Source organism: Sarcophilus harrisii, chromosome 2 (genome assembly GCF_902635505.1).
Source record: "Sarcophilus harrisii chromosome 2, mSarHar1.11, whole genome shotgun sequence".
Taxonomy (NCBI): Eukaryota; Metazoa; Chordata; class Mammalia; order Dasyuromorphia; family Dasyuridae; genus Sarcophilus; species Sarcophilus harrisii.
Window position 1 is genome coordinate 257,177,898 of NC_045427.1, and position 22,024 is coordinate 257,199,921.

Sequence of the window (22,024 nt, forward strand, 5' to 3'; positions counted from 1 at the left end):
TTAATTTAAAATGTGTATGAAAACATTGTATTTAGTACAATTCATTCCTATTTTTTCCTGTTTATCATAATTTGTTTTGAAACTGAATCATTTTGCAGATTCCCATATGCCTGTTGTGCTAATAAATTTTGAATAACCAAGAAAATTATTTTCTGGACTACAAAGTAGGCTTGCAAAGTCATACACTATAATGTTTAATACAAAGGGCCAAAAGCTCCCAACCTAAGTTTTGCATTATGCATCAACCTTAAGATTTAACCTAGGATAAACGCGTGTGATTTCAGTCAATATCTCTGTTGACTTTGCCCTGAAGCAGATAATTAATCTTTCCCACAGAAAGCTACCTTGGACAATTCTGAGGGCCAACATAGCAAACTATTATAAAGACCACTATTTCAGACATTTCCACTGCAATGTATAATCAAATACGGTCTACACACACACACACACACACACACACACACACACACACATCCCATCACCACCAAAACAAAACAAACTACTGAGAATCTGCTCTAACCCCCCCCCCCCCCCACCTCCCTCGCTGCCATTTTTTTTTTACTGTGGCTCCTTTCTTATGTTCAGCAATACTACTAAGTGTGGAACAATTAATGTAGTAAGCCAGGGACAAAACTCCTTAGGTCAAACTAGACTCTGTTTTCTACTGGTAACACTGTTTGTTTAAGCTGTAATATAATAAAGATTATTGATGCCCTAGTTCTTATGCATATAAGCTACCATATCCATTTTTAATCCTACCAAGATATGATTAAAAGGAACAAAATCCTAGAGGAATTAAACCCATCAACATTGAATAAGGTGGTACCAGTACCCAAGGCTTCTGGATTTTCTTTCCCCAGAACATAACTGAAGGTGTTACCCCCAAATAAAGGAAACAGTCATCTAGGACATGTTCAAGTCTTCTATTTTTTTTCCCTGCCAAAAAAATAAGTGGTTGGAATGATAAAGCTATATACCTTAGGGGTTTACACAAGTATTCTCTGCCCCAGACTCTAGGGTCTCCTCTCTCTCTCTCCTCCCCTTGTCTCAGCCCCCTTCCTGCTATCTCCTTTGCCATAACTCAAGTAACCCAACAGAACCAGTCAGTTTTAAATTTCAGTTGGGACCTTGGTGACCTGTTAATGAATCTACAGAGAGGAGAAAAACTCACAGTGTTGAGTTATGCCTGGTGTTGCTAGCTGACTTGGAGTCAGAAATGCTTGAAGCGTTAACGTAATTGCAAGAATGTGAAAAATGAAGCGCTGAGCTCCTGAGCAAAGTGAAAGGTCAAAGCAAGCCGCACACAAAACAAGTCTCTGGAAGATAGCCTCATTAGACCATTAAATCAGCTTCTCCTTTTTCCCTCTTTTGTAGAATGTTTAGGGTGTTGTATTTAATTAATAGATGCATTTAACCCTTTCTAGCTCTGCAAATAGCTTTTATTTTAGAATGGGAGAGCAAAGGAGAAGAGGGTAACAATAAAAATTGAACTTACTTAGAAGTTCATTGCTGTGCATACATGGCTCTGACTCATAATCAAGTTGGTAAGTGGTTGGTGGCAGTCAGTTAGACTTATGGATCAATACTCCATAGAGTTTAGTCTTCCCTCAGACACATTACCAACAATGTGGACACCCTCAGCTAAAAAACATGAAGATGTTTCACAATTTACTCCCTAACATATTCTTCTCTATTTCAGCTCTAGACTACTTAAAAGTCTATTTAAATTTTGAATATCTTTTAAGCCATTTACAAGTAAATAGCTCTTGGAAAGGAGACTTTTCCAACCACTAGCATTTTCCTAGAACAACAGTGGTCCAAAGGCATATTCCAGAGCATGAAGAGAAGGCAACTCTTCATACCCCCACTTATACTGGCACACACGGGAGATGACAGTTCAAGCTATTAACCTCTCCTCTATATAGAGAAGCCTATCTAATGCTTAAATATTGTGGCTATAAACAGTCATAATAGAAATAAAATAGACCTAAAAGATCAGACACTATCCAGTGGAAAATATTTAAAAGTAAAATCTATACACTCTCCTGGTCTATATTCAATAATGAATCTTCCCTTAAATTACCATTTTACCCATGGAAGAGCCATTCCTACCAAGAGATTGCTCTATGTCTAGTTGGTGAATTTGCAGCAGTTATGTGTATTTTAAATAAGACTTTGTCATCTTCTCTCACCTTATCTTGGCTTTTAGGGTTTGGAGCTACTGTCATCAACCCAACCATTTAGGGTGAATGCAATGTAAATTGGAGCACATAATTTGTAGGAATTTTAAAATTAACCTCTTACATACTGGATTCCATAGAAAAATATTGTGTAGCACTTCAAAAACAAAATAAGATTTTTTTGGGGGGGCCTCTTCTGAGACTTATAGGCTTAATTGTTTATGTTAAAGAAGCCTTTTATAAGAGATGTTACAAACTAAGTTTACTGTTTACAGTATAATACAAATTACTGCATCACAGCTAGAAAATGGGTGCATTATTCTATTATAGCACTTAGAAACAAATCCTAGGGAACAAAATTTATTTTTAAAAAATTGGCAGAACTAATCAATTGTTTTTTGCTATGTAAGGTTAAAAAATTTCACTTTGAATTTTTATTTTTTAAAAGTAAAGTAAGTTAAGAAAAGGAAATACTGTCTCCCTAATTTAAAGCTGATTAAACTCTCCTAACTGCCACTTTGTGTTTATACTAAGGTAGATATACTGATATAAAAAATTAAAGTTATTTTAGTCATGCCTACTTTGCACAAGGAAACTGTTTGACTTTTTACCTTGCTCACTGCTGTTGTCTCCACTCTGGGAAGCATGGCCCCCACTGGAGGGCCCTGGGGTGCCTGCTGAGTGTGTTGAGGTTGCATCATCATGGTCTCTCCAAGATGAAGGGTTCTGGTGTCAGGATGCCAAGGAATTTTTTTCCCACAATTGTCATTCCAGTCATAAATGAAGACGCAAGGAGCAAAGAGTAGGAAAGGTGGGACCAAGGTTGACAGAGAGAGAGAGAGAGAGAGAGAAAGAGAGAGAGAGAGAGAGAGAGAGAGAGAGAGAGAGAGAGAGAGAGAGAGAGAGAAACACATTAGTATTTGCAAAACTGGTATTATATTGATACCACACTTTCACACTTGCACTATGTATCTTTAATAGGTATGTAGAGGAATAGAGGGTTGCAGGGAATTACTTAGGATTAAAACTATATTTCCCTTAAAGTTTTAACTAAGGGACTCAACTTCTAAAAAGTTGATCACATTTCTTAATAGGGTTTTTATTCTAAATATTTTATCATTCTGAATGTTTCAGAGAATCCCAAACTGCCAATCCTGGAAAGGGAATAAAAATCAGCAACTCTTTAAAGAATATTTCCCTGAAAAATTAATTGTGCACTATTACAAACCATACACCTCTTAGATGTAATTCTCCATAAAAGTGAGCTTATAAGAACTGTTAAGGAATATGACCAGGTGATAATATGTGTGTGTCTGTGTGTGTATATGTATGTATGTATATATATATGCATATATATGTATGTAGGCATGTAAGTGTGTATGTATATATGCATACACATAAATGAATGCATACCTATAAACACACACATATAGAGACTTTTATTAATTTCTTTCAACATTAATATAGTTAAGGTACAATACAATGAGAATATATAAGAGCCAGAGGAGGAACAAGGCAAGAATATCCTCTTCTTCACATACTAGCCAAGCAGTCAATTTTAGTTCCTGCCCACTAGTTTTATAGAAGAGAGAATGACTACTTATCTAAAAGGGAAAAGTAAGGAAAATAATCATAGCTCAGTGATACTTTTGGTGAGTGTATTCTCCTCCTGGTCCTCCTCCCCTTTCCTGATCATTCCCAATACCCTGCTGTTGCTTAAAGGAAAACAGGAATTCTAATGTACAGGAAAGGCTTTATCAGCACCACATGAAGGCAGGCAAGAGATGGAATTTCCTCTGGCAGAAAAGGAGAGTAAGAACACATGAAACAGATCAGCCTTAGGGCTGGACCTGCACGACTTGTCACCTGTATGCGACAACCTAAATTAAGCACTTGGCTGCAACTTTCAGAAACATCCCCTCAGCAGCTCCCAAAAGAGAATCCCCACAATAATGCCAACCTTGGGAAATTATGCCCACCCCTACATAAATCAATCAATAAAGCTTTAGGCAAGCATACACATGCTATTTATACACCGTATGTAAATATTTGGAGCCATCTGAAAGTAATCTCACCAAACTGCTACTATATATAGTTCATCTATTTGACTTTTTTTTTTTTTTAATCTAGAAGGTTTTGTTTCCACATCAAATCAGCATTGTAAAGTATAGGACTAAAAAGTTCTCTCAAAAGTCTAGATATAACCCCTTCTTATACAAAAACAGCTATAATAAGCTTATTTTCTCTTTGAAGAACTGTCAAAAAGCTGAGAAGAAAAAAAGTAAAAAAACAAAGAAAAATACTGGAAAGAATAGTTTGGGAAATAACATGAGAGTTTTTTTTTTTTTTTTTTTTTTTTTGATTCATTAAACTCACCTAAAAGCTTTATAGAGGGCGTAATGATAGCTTTATGAAAAACAAAACAAAACAAAACAAAAACAAAAACAAAAAACCAACAACAAAAATCCCATCACAATCATTAAATAACAAGCAGAATTGAGAACAAAGGAAATCATGGAGCAGAAATATGTTGAATGCACACTCTAGATGGTTATATAAATCACATACATACACATTAAAAATAAGGTGGGGAATGAAACAACAGAAGGAAATGAAATGGAAACCAAAACAAGTTTCTCCACTGCCTAGATTAAGACAAAGTTGTGCCTATGAGCACTTCTTTTTAATCTCTGAGTTAGGAAACCACTCAAATAGCTTCAAGCTGAAGGCAAACTGCAGACAGGGGCTCTTCAGCCCTCTGCAGCCTCTTAGAGTCAGCTGTTTGCCGGATGGTAATCAGATAAAGAACTGGAAGAATTACATGAAAAGAGGAAAGAAACAATAGCCTGGCATGAGTTTAGCCCTGCAACAACACCGGGCTAGAATCTTCCTTTTAGAAAATGTAATAACTTCAACATGTCTACCTAGGCTAAATTTTTTTTTTTTTTTAGTGTGGGCAGCAAATGATATTAAGTACTGTTGGCTCTTTGATTAAGTGAGCTGGTAGAAAAGCATCCTACTCCAATGAAAATGACAATAATTAACCACTAATACCTTAGCTGCATTTAAAGGCAAATGTCATATAATCACAATTATGTATTCTTTTAAATATAGCCATTGTAGGCTTCTGGTTTTGGAGAGTGGACTGGTTTGGAAAGGATTGTTGAGGACTTCCCATCATGGAAAACACTTGTTTGTCTCCACCAGTCAGAACTGAGTTTTGACCTACATTGGAAGACCATGTTTCAGAAAAGACAGACTGTATTGATTTAGAGCTCATCAGATTTCTTGAGACCGTTTTCTTGAGGGAAACAATTTGGCAATGTTTAGTTAAGAGAGAAAAAGACAGAAAAAAACAATCTACATGAGTCAATGTGACTTTCAAATAGGATGAGTCCTAGAGATGACTTAGATTTCCAGTTGCCTTAAGTTTTTAGTCAGTTCCCATATTTGTTATTCACAAAAGCAATCTATGTTCCCTCTTTTCTCTCTTCATCCCTTTACTAAACAACAACAGTGAAACAACCAAAATCCAACCCTGTTCTATAAGTATCCTAAGGTATTTGGCATTCTAAAATAGTCTGAGAGTATACTGAGGATGAGTTTCAGAAACTCTCAAACACAAATTGTATGATATTTATCTACTTTGAAAAGATAAAAAACAAGTCACTCCTAAAAATTTGAACCTGTAGTTCTCTAGAGATGTTAGGTCTTCAAAGCTCATGCTTAGACCATAAGTTGTTCCCTCTAGCTATAGACAGTGATGTAATCGTATACAGAGACATATTTGAAGATCTGGTAAATTAAGCTTCTCCTTGGTGGTACAAAGACTGTAAATAATATGAACAGACAAAGCATGTCCTATTATCCCAATACCATTCATTCTTGGGTTGAAATATCTGTGTCTATCTCAACTCCTTTTCCCCCCCCCCTTTTCCCTAAGTTTACATCCCTCAAGAACAACTTCCTGGCTTTTTGCCCAATGATATGCAGAAGTTTTGTGGTTATTGAAACAAAACTGACATACAGAAAATGTAATTCCTAACATTATTGTTTTTGATAGATAGATCAATTTGCTTTCATTATATAGATTACTGTGCTCACAGAGATGGATATAGACGTCTCTACAATTCATGTATGTATACTTTGAAGATTAAAGGGAAAAGTGATCACACTCAATGTGAATTATAGAAATAACATTAATATACACTGTATTGTGTACATGTAACATCACATGCATGACTTGTGTACACACTGATGTAAATGAGTATAAGTATATATTTGGTAGTTCATCAGTAAGCATAACCTTATATTGTGAAGATACACAAAACCAAGAGTACATGTTTCTATTCCCAGTGGTCTTAATAATTGGGAGTCAAATATGGTACTCTCCTTACTCTTACATAATTACGTTAAAGAGCAGTGTTACCAGGACAAAAGCAGTGAATACTGAGTAGAGCACAATAGAAAGAGATGGAAAATAGATACAAGAAGCTAGGTCTCAAGGGGCAGTATTTTCTATTTGCTGGGCTACAGACTCACAGCTGATAATGCAAGTTGTAATTAATATAAAAGCAGGAGACAATATGGGAAAAGCTTGTAGTCACAGGGCCACAGGAGATCACTCTGCTGCTATCCGCTGTTTCTCATTTACACACACAGTCTTCCCGAGGAAACACAATTTTGCCAGTGTTTTCTCCCTTGAAAGTTAAAAAAAAATTGATTTAGCACGATCATTGAATTTTGCTAAATCTAGAAAAGAGCATGGAGAGGACAAGAGTCTCTAGGCAGATGAAGCAAATCTGATGTGCTTGTCTTTTGTCGATGCTGCAGATCTGTTGAAAACTTTAAGCATTTTAAACTATTAAAACATTACTGTGGAAGAGATGCTCTCAGATGTGTTTGCTTATCATATAATACTAATTAAGTCCTACTTACTTATAGATATTTTCTTGTTTAAACTATTTAACACTTCTCACCTCTATTCTTTTTCCAAAGGACAATGAGTCAAAAACTCCAAGGCTTTTATGTAAATGAAAATCTGAAAAGTAAAATGTATTCATCTTCTTCAGAAAAAAGAAACTAATATGCTTATACCACAAAGCTTCTCTAAGATATCTGGAAACTCAACTTACATGCAAGTTTAATTGTAGTTCTTAAGAATGTAAAAATCCTCTTTATAATAAATGTTAGTATGAACTTTTCCCGCTAGGATCCAGTTATGCCATGATATATCATATTAAACCAAAAATTGTATGTAGAACTTTGGAAAACAGAATAAAGTTATTTTGCATATAGATTCTTAAGGGCTACTTGGTAAATACCAATAATAAATAAATGGGAAGATATTTCCAATAAACAAATGAGCATGGAAAACTTTGACTTAACTTGATATATGTTTATAATAAATGGCAAGGAAGCATAGTATCAAAACAAATGTGAACTTCTAACAAATTTTCTGTGAGCTGATATCTTTTGTTCCTTTTGGCATTACATAAATACAAGGAGGAAAAAAAATAATTGGGATTAATATTGGAAACCTCATATCTTGAAGTATTTGTTCCCATAAAGTATTGATAAATATTCTAATTTAAGTTAAAAAAATGAATATTTCCCTTTTTCATGACTGAACTTGATAGTTCTAGGAAGAATATTGGAGACTTCAAAAATGTAAAACTTTAAGACTATAAATTGTTCATGAGTCTTCTCTCATTTATTCATCTCTCTAAATCAGGATTTAGCAGAAAATAAGTGAGACATTGTCAATAAACTGCCAGTTACCCTGAAGTCAGTATAATCTGTGAATAACCCCTCAACGGTTTCCTAAAGGAATAAGTAACTTGACCTATTCTATATATTAAATAGTGCACAGAATTTTTTTTACCTTCCAAAGAAAATTTCAGTTGCATAAAAAGGACAATAAGAACCACTAAAAACAGTTTTTAAACAATGTTGAACTAATTGTTGTCAAGTGAAACTTCTTAGATCATCTGATCACAATTACATTTTAAAGAAACCCTCAACCTCATAACCTTTAATGATTTAAATAGTGTAATTATACTTGACAGGAAATTGACATGAAAGCTATTGACTATCAGATCTTTAAGTATCCTCCCTCACTTCCCTAAACATATAGAGAGACATCCCCCATGTGTTGGTCCATAGATGGAATACTACTGAAGTTCTCCTAAACTACTTGTAACACTATCAAATCTAATGTACGGTGGAACATAAAATAAGATTTAGCAAGTGAAAACATTAGTATTATTTTTTTAATCATAACATACATTTGTTTTTTTCTTTGATGTTTAACAAAACAATAGGATACCTAATTAATTTTATTCCCTATAGAGTTTTCAGGAGAATTTTATCTCAAGACCCTTGCTTATATAAACCCAGCCCTGATAAAGTTTATATGGATTCTCATCTCAAAAGGAGGACATTCATACTCTAGACCCACATCAATTTGAAAAGTCTCATGAAAATAATGAAAACTTTCCATGTATTCAGAACAATATGTATGTGTGTGTGTATAAAGACACTAACATACGATGATCTCAAAATATAAATGCCAACATGAATTATGATATTAATACTGAAGTCAAAATGCCAATCAATTAAGGTATTTGTAGCTGATTAGATGCACTTTCTCTTATATATCAATTTATTTTGAAAATTATATACAACTACACTAATATCAAGCAAGCTCTGAACTTGGCTCAGGGAAGAAATCACCATAATTCATTTGTCAACAGGCAAAGCTATGTGAAAAATAAAGTGAAAATATCTTCAAGTTTTCTGAAATATTACAGACTCAAAACAATTCATAGGTATTCAATAGCAAAAAGAGTTTTCAAGTAGGATCTATTTTTTTAATTGATTTTTTGACATGTTTATTGTAAATATGAATGACTAGTAAAATTGACATGAACTATAGCTGGACTCCATTTTTTATTTTCTTCTCCCTTTATCTTTTCTCCCCTAATGTTCCAGTTTATCTAGAGTGTGACTATAATTGCCTGTTTCCTACCTGCGGCTAATACCTTTGAACAATTAAAAAATAATTGCAGTGTTAAAAATGCAAATGATAATTATGTGTTATTATATTTACTAAACACAATGGAGTGATAATCAAAATTGTGAGTTTCCAATGACTTGAATGGATACTGCTTGATTTCCAAATTTTCTTGCTCCTTTATGCTTATCATGCTAGTTTCCAATAAGATAAATTAGATATATTCATTGTTGCAAAGAAAACTATGACTCTGATGGTTTTCTGTACTCCTATAATATTACTTCTACAGAGACATTTTAAAAAAATATGTAAAATTATGGAGTCAAGTAGTTTAGCATGGCAGTTCACAAAAGGCCATTCCAAAACATCCAAGAACCACTCTCAAAGTCATCCAGTATAACTTGTTCTTATATTTCTTTCATTTATTTTGAATCTTTTCTATTTAATATCTGGTCACAGGAATACTATTGAAGTTGTCCTAGTATAATATTCTTCTGTTGCCCCCTCTTCCCACACCTCCCACAACATACAGACACACACTCATGTACTTCTGCCACGCACGTCCTCACGCTCATACAGGCACACAGTGTAGCTGGATAACACTTAAGAAGATAGAGGTGTATGTGTTTTGGGGGTGTCAAACAGCTGTCACAAACTGTCACCTCCACAAGAGAAACCTTGGCATACAACAAATTAAACTACATTTCTTTTTGGCTGTCATTATTCATAGCCAATAAGTCAAAATGCTCTCAGTATTTCATGTGCAAATAAAATCATGAGGAAATGCAGTGGATCAGAACTGTGGGCCAATAGATAAAACAGAGAAAACAGCATGATGTCTCTGTCCTTCTGAAGTGACTCCTCATCACCTCAACACCAACTTTCACCAAATAAGATCCAGCCTGGGGCTATGTATTAAATATGTATATCAAAGCAAATGAAAAAAAAAAAAACCCTGGAGATTCAAATTGGATACATTTGCATGTTGAATTTTTTTGACTGATATTACTTTTCAGGTATTATCTCAGTGAAGGTTTTTCTTGTTTTGGAGATGAGTGGGGAAAGTAGAGAGGCCTGGAGAAGAAAGAAAGGCTGAACTGTGAAAGTAAATATTTGCCTTTTGGTGGAGTATGGGGAGGGTAACCCCAGAAAGTAGTACAATAAATGTATAGGTTGTGTAAAGCAACTTCCCTTTCACCCAGCATCCTAAGTCAAGTTAAGTCAACAAGCGTTGAGTAAAATATCACTCTGTGATACACTTTCATTCCCATGCGAGGTGGGATGAAGGTGGCTCAGATTATTATTTCCTTTCCAAACAAATAATGAGGTTGGGAGGGTAAAGTTATAGTTTACCTCTTTGAAGATGAGATGACAAATGGTAATGGATTCAAGATAAATCAGTTGTCATGTTTGCTTCCATTTGTGTCTGTGTGTATGCTGGGGTGTGTGTGTGAGAGAGAGAGAATGACAATACCACAGGAAAAAAAATGCATCATTCTTTTTTTAAGCCAAGATGTTTGTTAAATCATTAACATAGTAATTTCAAACTAGTCCCTTCATAGTGGCATATTTAAATATTAAATACTCTAATAGAGTCTCTCTGAATGCCTTAAGTATTTTTCATCAGGCTAGCCCTATTATCTCTTCAATAAAAACATAAGCATGTTCCATTTCCACATAGCCTTATAAAGCCAAGAAGTTGGGATTCTTTTAAAAGAAGTAAAAACTGATTTATATTACACACCAATACACTTCTCCATTCTGCAATTGATGCAAATAAGTCTCTCCCCCATCTCCATTACCCTAATAATACATATGCATAGGGATTTTGGGTCATGAAACAGTAAAAAACAAACAAACACATTTTGGAAGCGAGTGTCATGCCTCATAGACCATATCTACAAATCACATAGCAAATCAGCAAATAAACTTTCAGTCGCCTCTGTAACCCATTTGATTTCACTTAATACACTCAAAATGCCTTCTTCAACCTCCCCCACATCAAGACGATAGAAGAAATAGATTAGGAAACTTTTGATCCTTAGTGCATTTGTCTCCAAATTGATCCATATCACCATTTCAGATAGAGGCTTAAAAAAATTAATCTTGTTCTTATTCTTACCTACCATCTTGTATAAAGGTTGGATAAATTCACATATTATATACATATACTTTTATATGTAATGCTTGTGATTCATATATACATAAATTCCTATTCAATTCAATTCAAAAATTTATTTCCCCCCCCAAAAGAGGTAGAGATGGGGAAAGCAACTGCAAAAGTTTCATTCTCCTTCAAATTCAAATCTCCTTTATCTTAACTCATAGGAATGGGAGAGAATGAGGAAAGTGGCAAACTATCTTCCTACTTCAAAGAACAATTGTCAGGGCTTAAGTTCACACCAAGTATTGAATTAATATTTTGGCCAGTAGGTTATTAGACTATATAATTTAAGTTATGAGTTCAATTGAATCTAATCTGTGTAAACCTCTTCTCCTCACCCCCAAGGCAGAGTTCCTATAAATAAACTATAACTCACACCCACTCTTTTTTAACCTAACCACTCTTTCCTTCACTACCAGATGCAATCTCTCTTCTTATTGCTTTTTCAAATTTCTAGTCTCACTACATATGTTTTTAAAAGCATCAGATTCACTAGATCTGTTCCAAAATAGAATGAAAAAAAAAATCCCAAAAAACAAAACCAGAGAATAGAAAGAAACCTCCTTTCCTTGCCTGACAAACACAAGTGCTTCTTTACTATACCCACTCTACTCCTTCACCAACTGTTAAAGTGTTAAAAATCAACCACTAACCTATGGTTACCCAATCATAATTCTCTCCAGCTTTCTGTAATACATTGCTAATAATTGGTTCATCAAGGTTACTGTCTTTTATTATGAAGATCCTCAGGCACTTGGCAATAAGTCCATATTCTGACAATAAGTTGTTTTAGAGCAAAAGCACTGAAAACTAACTTCCGTGAGCCCCAACCCTCATTTCTCCCCACCACGATGTAAAATGCCAATAATTCACAACTCTGTCATCTGTATGGGAGAAGGAAAAAAAAATCAGCACTCACTTTCCCCCTAAAAGAATTCAATTTGCCCCCTCCCCCCATTTTATTCTTCTTCATAACCTCTCCAGCTTTCTCGCCTCTATTTATTCCTCTGCTGCATAGATTATAGGATTGGTAAGGCAGAAAAGGCACCGGTCACCACATCAAACAAACAATTTCCTAACACTACAAGTCGCCCAGATCCAGGAAACTTGACAAATTATCATCGCAAATCACTCTGCTGCCTCCACAAACAACCTATCCATGGCAATACAGAAAGTAAGGAAGAAGGAAGAGAATCGAGAAAGAAAACAAACAAAAACACCTTCAATAAAACCCTAAAGTAGCAAACTCCTCGTACATACACAGAAACACAATACTTTTTTTTTTTTTTTTTTTTTTAAGACAAAGGGTGGTAGGGGAGGATAGTGTGGATTTTACAGCAGATAATATATACAAGTCACCTAGAGACCTTTTAAAATATCAAAATGTTAAAGCGTTCAACAAGACTTACGTGGTCAGCTAGATTTGTGGAAGATCCTGAGAGCTCTTCATGGTCAGATTTGGAGCTGCCGTCCCTTTCATCAATAACTAAGTCAATAGGCATTTTTCCTTTCAAACAGCTAATGTACCGGTGGCAAAAGTTATCACACAGCTCATGGACCTTGGGGAGGAGGGGGGAGGAAAGGAGGGTTATCATAAGTTTTTTTTTTTTTTTTTTAATGACTCGTTTGCTTTGCTCAGTAGTATGCATGATTTTAAGGAGAAATATAGTACAAGATTATGTTTAGAAAGAACAACAATGTGAAGTATCCCAAGAGTAACTCTAATTAAAAGGTATAATAGTCAAAGTTGAGGAAACAATAATGAAATTGTTGCAGCATATATTATTCTCCAGAGACTATTCAATACAAGTTATTATACAAAAGAAAGAAAAAGAAATAGAAATACTAAGTTCAAAGTGGAACTTAAAAAAGGTAAATTCCATTAGATAACATCAAAATAATAAAAACACTGGATGTCACATAAAGATCTTATAGAGAATTTATAACTCAGCATAGTAATACTTGTAACTTTCTAGCAGAGTTGTTTGAACTGAATTTAAAATATGCAGAATAAAAAATACCCAGGGATAGGCCACTCTCTACATGAATCTATATTATGCATTTCCTTGTTAGAGGATGAGCTGAGTTTAATGGAGAAAGTGAAATACGGGGTATTTGATTAAACCAAAGGTTTATTGCATTTCAAAATAATTCTGCATTTAAGGGGTGGAGTGAGAGGGGGAGATGTCCTGGGGAGAAATAATTAAAAATACATTTAAAAAATTATGCATCTACCTCTCTTAGGATCGCTAGTACCAAATAAAGAACCTGGGTAAAGGATAGTTTGAAGAAAAGGCCTCCGAAGACTGGTATGGTTTGGGGGCAACCTCTATTATCTTCTTGCATTGACTACAATATATCAACCCTGAGAGAGATGCCCCTGGGGCCCAATCTCTCTGGCCAACGTCTTTTAAAAATCAAAGCTCAACTACATGGTGGAATTGGAGATGACAAGATAGACTATGATATTTTCACCCTCTTCTTGCTTACCTTTTCTAATTCCAAAAGATGAAACCTTAGTACTTGAATTGCTTGTATCATCTGAAACAAAGTTTTAAAATTGCAGTTAAGCATATGAAATGGATGAGGAGGGAGGAGGGGTTAAGGAAATTGGTGAGACTAGGATGAAGGGATGGTCCCTAAGAGCCTGGAATCTAGGCAGAGCCCAAAAGAACTAGAAAAAGGGCTGGAGATTAACAAATTTCATGAAATTTCATTCACTCGGTAATCAGACATCAACCAGCTACTCAGATCAGTCTAAACCTAAACTAGATTCTCTCCTCCCCCTTATTCATTTTGTAGTCCCTACCGGCAAGCAGGATTTTACTGAGGCCTGCCTGCTGTCAATATCTTTTCCTTCCTCTACCCCACAATCTTTTTCTACCCCCCTCACCCTCCCACATACAGACACCAAACAAAACACCCACCCTAGAGCGGGCTTTTGGGGCTAGAACACTAAAGAAATTTCCACCCTCAAGATAAAGAAGGAAATGCTCAAGAAGAATGGTGGGCTAACATCTTTGAAAGAAGATTTAAGTACTTTTAATATTGAAATCATCCAAATTAGCAAAAGAATTGCTGTTAAAAATGACCAGCTAGGTCCTCTCCCTTCCCCCTCACACGGAGCTCGACTTTGCTCTGCAGTTACTTCCTAAGCTTCAGCTGACCGTGGCTCTGCAAGCGGCCTTTGCAATACAAAGGAAGTAGCTACACTTCTTTCGAGTTCACTCAGAAAGTGAAGCTAGTAGGATTCCGTTCTTAATCTTCTAGATTGCTCCTTCTTTCTTCCCAAATCACTCTCTTCTTGGTTTCTAGTTCCGATAGTCTTGCTCCCTCTTCTCTCCCGTCACTTCCCCACAATCTTCAACGCCCGGACTCTCAACAGAATCACTTTTTAAAAATATTTAAAATATTTAACGATTGCTTGCCCTCCAATACCCAAAGTGGGGGGGGGGGGATTAAGAATGTCAGAAGCTACAGTAAGGATCTAGAGGCTATGTAAAGTGCAAGGGAGGTTGGGGTAGGGAACAGGAAAAACAGAAAATTGTCAGCCTTACCAAATTGTCCAACTCTGGATTCGAGGAAAAAAGTGGTTTTTCAGCGCGAACCTATAAAAAACAGGAAAATAAGCATAAATTACGGTCCCTTTTATACCATTGTAAACGAATGGATTGGGGGTTACTCGTAAGGATGTGTAAAGGTGAATAAGGGTAAGGAATGGAAATAGGATAGGATGTAACACGAGAAACAAATCAGGCCATCAAACGAGTAAGGATCAGATAGGAAAAAAAAAACACATTCTCTGACCCATGTGCCATTCGAGGGGAGCAGAAACCCCCAATATACAATCTAGGCCTAAGGCTATTATTGCTCACTTTCTCTGTCTTTTAATCCTATTCGGATTTTGTCCTCTCATCTTTCCACCTTTCCTGGATAGTACTAGGTAGAGGGACTGCGACTTTCCCAGTCAATGGGCTACTGACACCCCCTTAACCCCAATTCTTGATTAAGTAGCTATTAGTAAGGAAGGGAGCCAGTCGCCAGATGAGAAGTAGGTCAACTTTAATTCAAGGGTCGAGCCCTAGTATTCCTCGCTGGGGGGAAAAACAAACACCCACATTTATCTCGAGTTCCAATTTGCCTCCAGGCTCTGAGATGGGGAGGAGGGAAAGGGGAATGGAAGAGAGGAGGGGAAGTAGGCACCAGATTGAATTTCGAGTCTTTTTCTCGCTTTTTCAATCCTTTTTTAAAAGTAAAGCCTTTAGGAGGGAAGCGTGCAAAAGTGTCAGGAGGGGAGAAGAATAGGTCATGATTGTTTAGACCTGTTTTGCGAAGACTGCGATATCCTCGTTGAAGGAGTCGGAGGAGCAGACGTCTCCGCCGGCCACTCCGGGTTCCCGGGGAGTGCAGGTCGCCAGCTCGCACTTCTCAAAGACCAGAGCTAACAGAGGAAACAACGGGTGCCTAACGGGTAGCACCACACAAAGACACACACACAGAGAGATGGGGGTGCAAGGGGGAAGGAGGAAGAACTGTAATCAACAAGTTTTGAGGGGGTTTCATATACAAACACTCAATGCACTGCACAGCCCTAAAGTGTTGTCAATGAGCTGGGCCAATGTCGAAAGTAGAAAGGGAGTTGGGGGAGAAAGCTGATTCCCTAGCCACTTCCACTTGCTTAAACTCTACAATCTAGGGGCAGAGAAACCCTGCGGACACTTGGCCACGAAATAAAAATAGCAGCAATCAAACAAGCAGGGATCTCACATTAACAGTAGTGCTGGTCTGATCCAGGTCCATTCGCGTATAACAGAGAAAGCCTAAACTCTTGACCACAGTGATATTGTACCTTAAAAGGGAAAGACTGTCGAACCAAAAAACTGTTTAAAGGGACTATTTTCAAGAAATATCAAAGAAGACACAAAGCTACATATAGACTTACAGACTTCAAGGTAGTATTACCCCGCTCCTATTAATAATCATTCACAGTCTAGTTAAAATAACGAGACAGGGAGATGGCAATATTGGCAAAAAACACGGAGAGATCCCTACTCACAGAAATATTTTATCCCGGATTTACAGCAGACAAAAAAGATAGTATTTTATTAACTTTGGAAGACTGTTCGTTGTGTTTCTGAAAGACTAATTCCGCTTTTTCACTAGGATTCTGGCTGTCTTTTGCATCAGGGCAAGTTGTTCTTTACCAACCGCCTCCTCTTACCAACCCCACCCCACCACTTTACCCCACTTACGGTCAGTCCCCAAAAGTTAGAATACATCTACCACACTCCAGCTGTAGTGCACCCCATCCCGTCCCCCAGTTCCCTCTCAGAAATAGTAATTTAAAGAAATCTCCATACATATCACAAGAACACCTTTTTGCAAAGCAGCACCCCTGTCCCTTTAACTTCATAGTCCGAGTTCAGTTGTCTGCCCCTTTTATTTGCAGAGAACTAAGGTAGTGGATCTAGTTTTCCTGGCCAAGTGGAACTACCAGTCTCCTCGCTCCAGTTGAATTTAGTGACTCCCAGAGCCTCCGTAGGAAACAGGAAAAAAGAAAAAAAAAGTTGTGCCTTATTTGCAGGAAACTTTCCCCTTTTCCTTGGCCCCTCTCTGTTTAGGGTCCATCCAAAAGAACAGAAATTTAATCTTTCACAGAAATGATACACATTAAGATGAGTCTCCCTTAATTTTTTAGAGTTTAAAACACTCATGGTTCACAGGGAAGGGAGGGGGGAATAGTTCTTTGTGACCCGGATTCTGTGTAGGAGAAAGATATTTGCACCTAATTCATTGACAAGACCACCTTCTCTTTTGCCTTCCGTGGGACAAGGATTACCATCCCTTGCTTTCTCCATTCCTAGCTCAAGTGACCACCACCAAATATAAACAGTTAGAAACTCCCATCCTCCATTCATTTAATAAATTTGGCCCAGGAGATAGGGTTTACCCATAGATTGCGTCCTTGTCCCGCTTCAGGGCGTCATTGACAGCGGATCCCATGCTGGCTGGCATGACATTGGGGTGCGGGGCGTGGGCTCCGTAGTGCTGAGTGGCGTGAAGCGGTGGCCCGTGGTTCAGGTGGTGAACCGGGGGAATCGGCCGTGGAGCGTGAGGGTCTCCGTACATGGAAGCCGGCACCCCTACTCCGTCCATCCCGCCGTAATGGGGAAGCTCATCGTACTGTCAAAATGGGTCAGGAAAGGGAAAGGAAGAAGATTGAGAAGAGGGAAGGGGGGTAGAGAAAGAAAAATAAGGAGAGAGAGAGAGAGAAAGAAAGGAAGAGAGAAGAAGGAGAAAGAGAGAGAGAGAGAGAGAGAGAGAGAGAGAGAGAGAGAGAAATTAAAAAAAAAAGATAACAAAGTCAGAAGAGAGTGAAGTACCGAAATGAGTTAAGCAGACAAAAACAAAAGCAGTCAAAACAACAGACTTGAAAGTTATAAATATATGTATGTATAATATATGTGTATTAAAAAAAACACAAAACATTATAAACTAACAGAAGAGGAAGGGGGCTGAGAGGTTAGGGTCTGGGGAGCGAAGCGGAGGTTCTACTTCGGCCAGGGGAAGAAAAGAGATAAAAAGAAAACAAGGGAGAACTGGAGTAGCTCTGAATAGGGAAGCCCCTGAACCCACCCCTAACCCCCCTTTCCTTCCATCCAGAGGATTCAATAAATCAAAAGCCGAAATGAAACAAAATAAAGGAAAGAAAACGCTAATAATAACAACAACGATGAAGACGACCACAACCAGTCCCTCCCCGGAGGCAGAGGCCAAAGAAGGGTTGGGGGGAATAACGTGAAAGTTACCAGAAACATTATTTAGCAGCGGATTCCCTGCGTCCTTGTCAAATTCAGAGACAAAACAAGCAGCAAAATATTGTCTATGCAGCAGCTCCCCTCTGCAGCCCGAGCTACTGAGCAGAGGGAGCAGCAGCAACAGCAGCAGCAGCAGGAGGAACAGGGGAATCGCGCTGCTGGGGTAAAAGCTGGAGCGAGGAAAAAGCGTGTAACAATTGCACACACAACACACACGCACACACTCGCCCTTTCGCCCGCTCACACACCCGCTCTAACACGCGCGCCCAGACACGCACACACGCGCGCGCACTCACATACAGGCACAAGAGGGAAAAAAGAAGCCGATGAATAATTTTGCTGCTATTTTTTTTTTTTTTAAATACTGGCCGCCATCATCAAGCAGCGAGCAGCAGCAGCTCTATAGAGAAGGCATCGGACAGGCCCCTTTTAGGAGAGGATTTATATCTAGGTAAGTGTTGGAGATTTAAACCTACCCTTTGCGCCATCAGTCTGCGCTCCAATAAACTCCTGGATGTGTCGTATATTTAATATCCCAGTCCGGTTAAGAAAGTGATTTAGGCTGAAGATTTCTTGGGTTTTCCCCCCAAACCAAGGAGACTTCTCCTGATTCTCCAATTAAAAAAAAAAATAAGCCCAGGCAAAACAACGAAGAGTTTTTCCTGTGATCTTTCTTCTTTTTTTCTCTTCTTCTTCCTCCTCCTGCTCTTCCTCCACCACCACCTCCTCCTCCCCCTCCTCCTCCTCTCTTCTTTTCCCCTTTTTCTCCCCTCTTCCCTTCTGTTGGCAACAACAAAACCAAAAAAAAAAAAAAAGAAAAGAAAGAAAGAAAGAAAGAAAGAAAAGAAATGAAAGAAATGAAAAGAAAAAAAAAAGAAAAAGAAGACGAAAAAAAAATTTGTCAAGCCCCCGAACTGAAGGTTACGATCGGCCCGTCAGCAGCCCACATGTAACCAAACTGTCGTGTCTCATGGCTTTTTGCCACTCCAGCTGTCAATCAAAGCCCGGGAATGTCAAGGTAGTGAATGAATGATGGTTGATGATGATGAAGAGGAGAGGAGGAATCTTTCAAACCCGTTTTTTTTCTTCCAGTAAAACTCCTCGAGGGATTTCTGCTTCTCTGTTTTGGTGGTTAAAAAAAAAAATCCCTTTCCCCCCGGATGCCTATGTTATGATCCTCTCTCTTTTAGAGTACTGTTCAGGGAAGGCAGGGGGGGAAAAGAAAAAGAAAAAAAAATGAATAGTTTGCAAAAACTGGACTTCCTCCCCCTTTCTCTCTTTCCTGGTAGATATTCTCTCTCTCTCTCTCTCTCTCTCTCTCTCTCTCGATCGCTCTCTCGCTCTCTCTTTCTCGCTCTCTCTCGCTCTCTTTCTCTCAGTGAGATGAGTGAGTGTCAGTAAGTGTTGGCAGGTTGGCTGCTGCCTGGCTTATAGAAGAGACTCAGTTTTGCAGCGCTGATCGGCGGGAGAATGAAATGACGGAACCCGGAAGTCGTGGTGGCCATAGCCAGTCCTACAACAGAGACATACAGGGAGAGGGGAGAGGGAGAGAGGAGAGAGGAGACTAAAGCCTATGATATGCAGAGTATGCAATCAGCACTGCTTCAACTCCACATGGGGAGGAGGAGGGGGAAGGAGGGGAGGTGGGGGGTGGGTGGGTGGGAGAGCCACACAACAGATCATACCCATAGCAAATCAGCGTTCCTTTTCATACAGGGGGAGAGAGAGGGAGACTGTGCAGGAGAGGGGGAGAGGAAGAGGAGTGTGTATGTATGCATGGGGAGAGAGACAGGGCGAGAGAGGCAGGGAGAGGAAAACTGCAGAAAGCCAGAAAGTACGGTACAATCTTAGATGTGTTTTGATTTTTAAACTTATTTTTAGATTATTTTTTTCCAATCATAAATATCTTCTGTCTGCATTGCTTTAGCTTACGCTTTATGTGGTTTTCCTCCTTTTTTTTTTTTTTTTTAAATTTAATTCTCTGTTTTTCCCAGCCCTCTACCTTCAGAAGCATCGAATGATTTGCGAAAATCCAGGGGGCCATCCTTTAGAAGCAAACTTGCTCGTTTTTAGGAAACGAGCTCGATTTTAATCGAGTACTGCGTTTTTGCCAGTGTTGTTTTCTACAATGCTGCCCCCCCCATATGGATTCATTACCTTCTTAAGTATTAATTTTCCAGGACAAGAGGACAACATCTTAGCTCAAACTGTACTCGCATCGAACTCCATTAAAGGTGTCGCTGAGGTCCACTACTTTGTGCTGTTTGGTAGCCGCTGGGGAGGTGATGCGGGTGGCGGTAGAAGCTAGAGAAGACCTTTTAGTTTCTGATGTAGAGGTTGCCAGTCTTAAAAAGGATTTGTGAGTCTGTATGCGCGCGCGCGTCCGTGTGTATGTGTGTGTGTGTGTGAGCGCGCGCGCGTGTGTATGTGTGTGTGTGTGTGTGTGTGTGTGTGTTGCTAACAAAGTCGAGTTCACTTTGAGTTGTAAAACACGCCGGTGAGATGCAGATCTGATTTGCATGAACCTTTTTTGAGCCTTTCAACTCCAGAAGAGGGTGGAAAAAAACGAGAGGAAGAGAGAAGAAATGAAATGTAGGTTTCTGGAACTCACTCCCTATTTTTGTTGTAGTCCTACGATATAAGCTGAAGTATTAGCTCGGTAATGCTTTATAATAGTAATGATAATTAGGTTGGGGTGATTTAGTACATTAGGGAGTATGGTGCACCCCCTTGAGCACCAAATGAACTTTTCCAAAAAGGAAAAGTTAAAAAAAAAAAAAAAAAGTCCACACCGTTTGTGTGGAAACTAATTTTGGTCTGCTCTCGCCCAATCATTTTACTGAAGCTAAAACAAGCCTTACCTCTAACAGTCAATTACTAGAGCTCCCCAGGATCATCAATCATAGGGAAGGTTTGAAATTTAGGGGAGGAGCGATGGTCAAACTATCGATTGCTGGAGTTTGGTGTGCCTCCCCCACTTCATTCCCTCTCTTTCTCAGTCCCCCTCCCCCCCTCTTCTTGGGCTCTCTTTCTCTCTCATTCTTTCTCTAACTCTCTCTTTCTCTCTCGTTCACGGTCTTCTGAACATAAAATCTAAAACAGACTATCCTTGAACACTAGAGTCCCTCCCCAACTTTGAACCGAGTTCCGAAAGTGGTCTCTATACTCGTCTTTGAACCCCACATCCCCAAAAGAGGAATGGGGAGGACTTAAAGGATCGGTTTTGTTTTGGTTTTATGCGTGTGTGTGTGTGTGTGTGTGTCTGTGTGTGTTGGGGGGGGGAATGAAGGAAGAAGGGCTTAATTAAAACAAACAAACAAAAAGCTCTTTACCACTTTTTTTCTCTTTATTTTAAGATTCTGGAAAATTTTAAATAGCTTTAGATTTCAATCTTAACATGAATCAAAGCCGAGTCAGAGAAATTTGGCCCTATTTTAAAAGGATTGGGGAACGAGCTCCAGAGGTCAATAAAGCCCTCCAAAAATGATGAATGATTGAGTACCTGTGATGATGATAGTGATTACTGGAGCAATTAAACAGTTTGATTAAATGAGCCATCATAACAATGATGTCTGCGGGAAATCAGCCCTCACATATAAAGAAAGATAGTGTGTAGAAGGGCTGACATAACGTCAGTGGGCAATCCGAGGTTTTTCGGTATCTTAGAGTGTTGTGGAAATGAAGGTATTTTCCGATACTCTTGAGGGGAAAGGGAGTGATTGAGCTGAGGAAAAAGTCACGCAAATATCTTATGGCATTGTATCCTTCTTTTAACCATAAGAACCCATTTAATAATGAAGAGCAAAAGTGAAGCTTGAGATTCTTCTTCTATTCTTCTTCTTCTTCT

The 22,024-nt window shown here is 38.2% G+C and overlaps 1 protein-coding gene across 13 annotated transcripts in view; it reads right to left on the reverse strand.

The window, feature by feature from the left end:
• Nucleotides 1–20,547, reverse strand: part of MEIS2 (Meis homeobox 2) — a 223,093-nt gene extending 202,546 nt beyond the window's left edge. For 3 of the 13 annotated variants that reach the window (XM_023500289.2, XM_023500295.2, XM_031952058.1), the window contains exons 1-7: nt 20,335–20,543; nt 17,310–17,542; nt 15,682–15,823; nt 14,917–14,967; nt 13,850–13,900; nt 12,769–12,918; nt 2,792–2,906 (exon numbers count right to left, since the gene is read on the reverse strand). In XM_023500289.2, coding sequence (XP_023356057.1) covers nt 2,792–2,906; nt 12,769–12,918; nt 13,850–13,900; nt 14,917–14,967; nt 15,682–15,823; nt 17,310–17,542; nt 20,335–20,373 — 781 coding nt within the window. In that variant the 5' untranslated portion in view covers nt 20,374–20,543. Of the gene's footprint in view, nt 1–2,791; nt 2,907–12,768; nt 12,919–13,849; nt 13,901–14,916; nt 14,968–15,681; nt 15,824–17,309; nt 17,543–18,168; nt 18,603–18,653; nt 18,939–20,334 lie in introns of those variants that run through there. The other 10 variants (XM_023500298.2, XM_031952059.1, XM_003755982.4 and 7 more) reach the window with 6 other exon arrangements.
• Nucleotides 20,548–22,024: the final 1,477 nt, after the last annotated feature.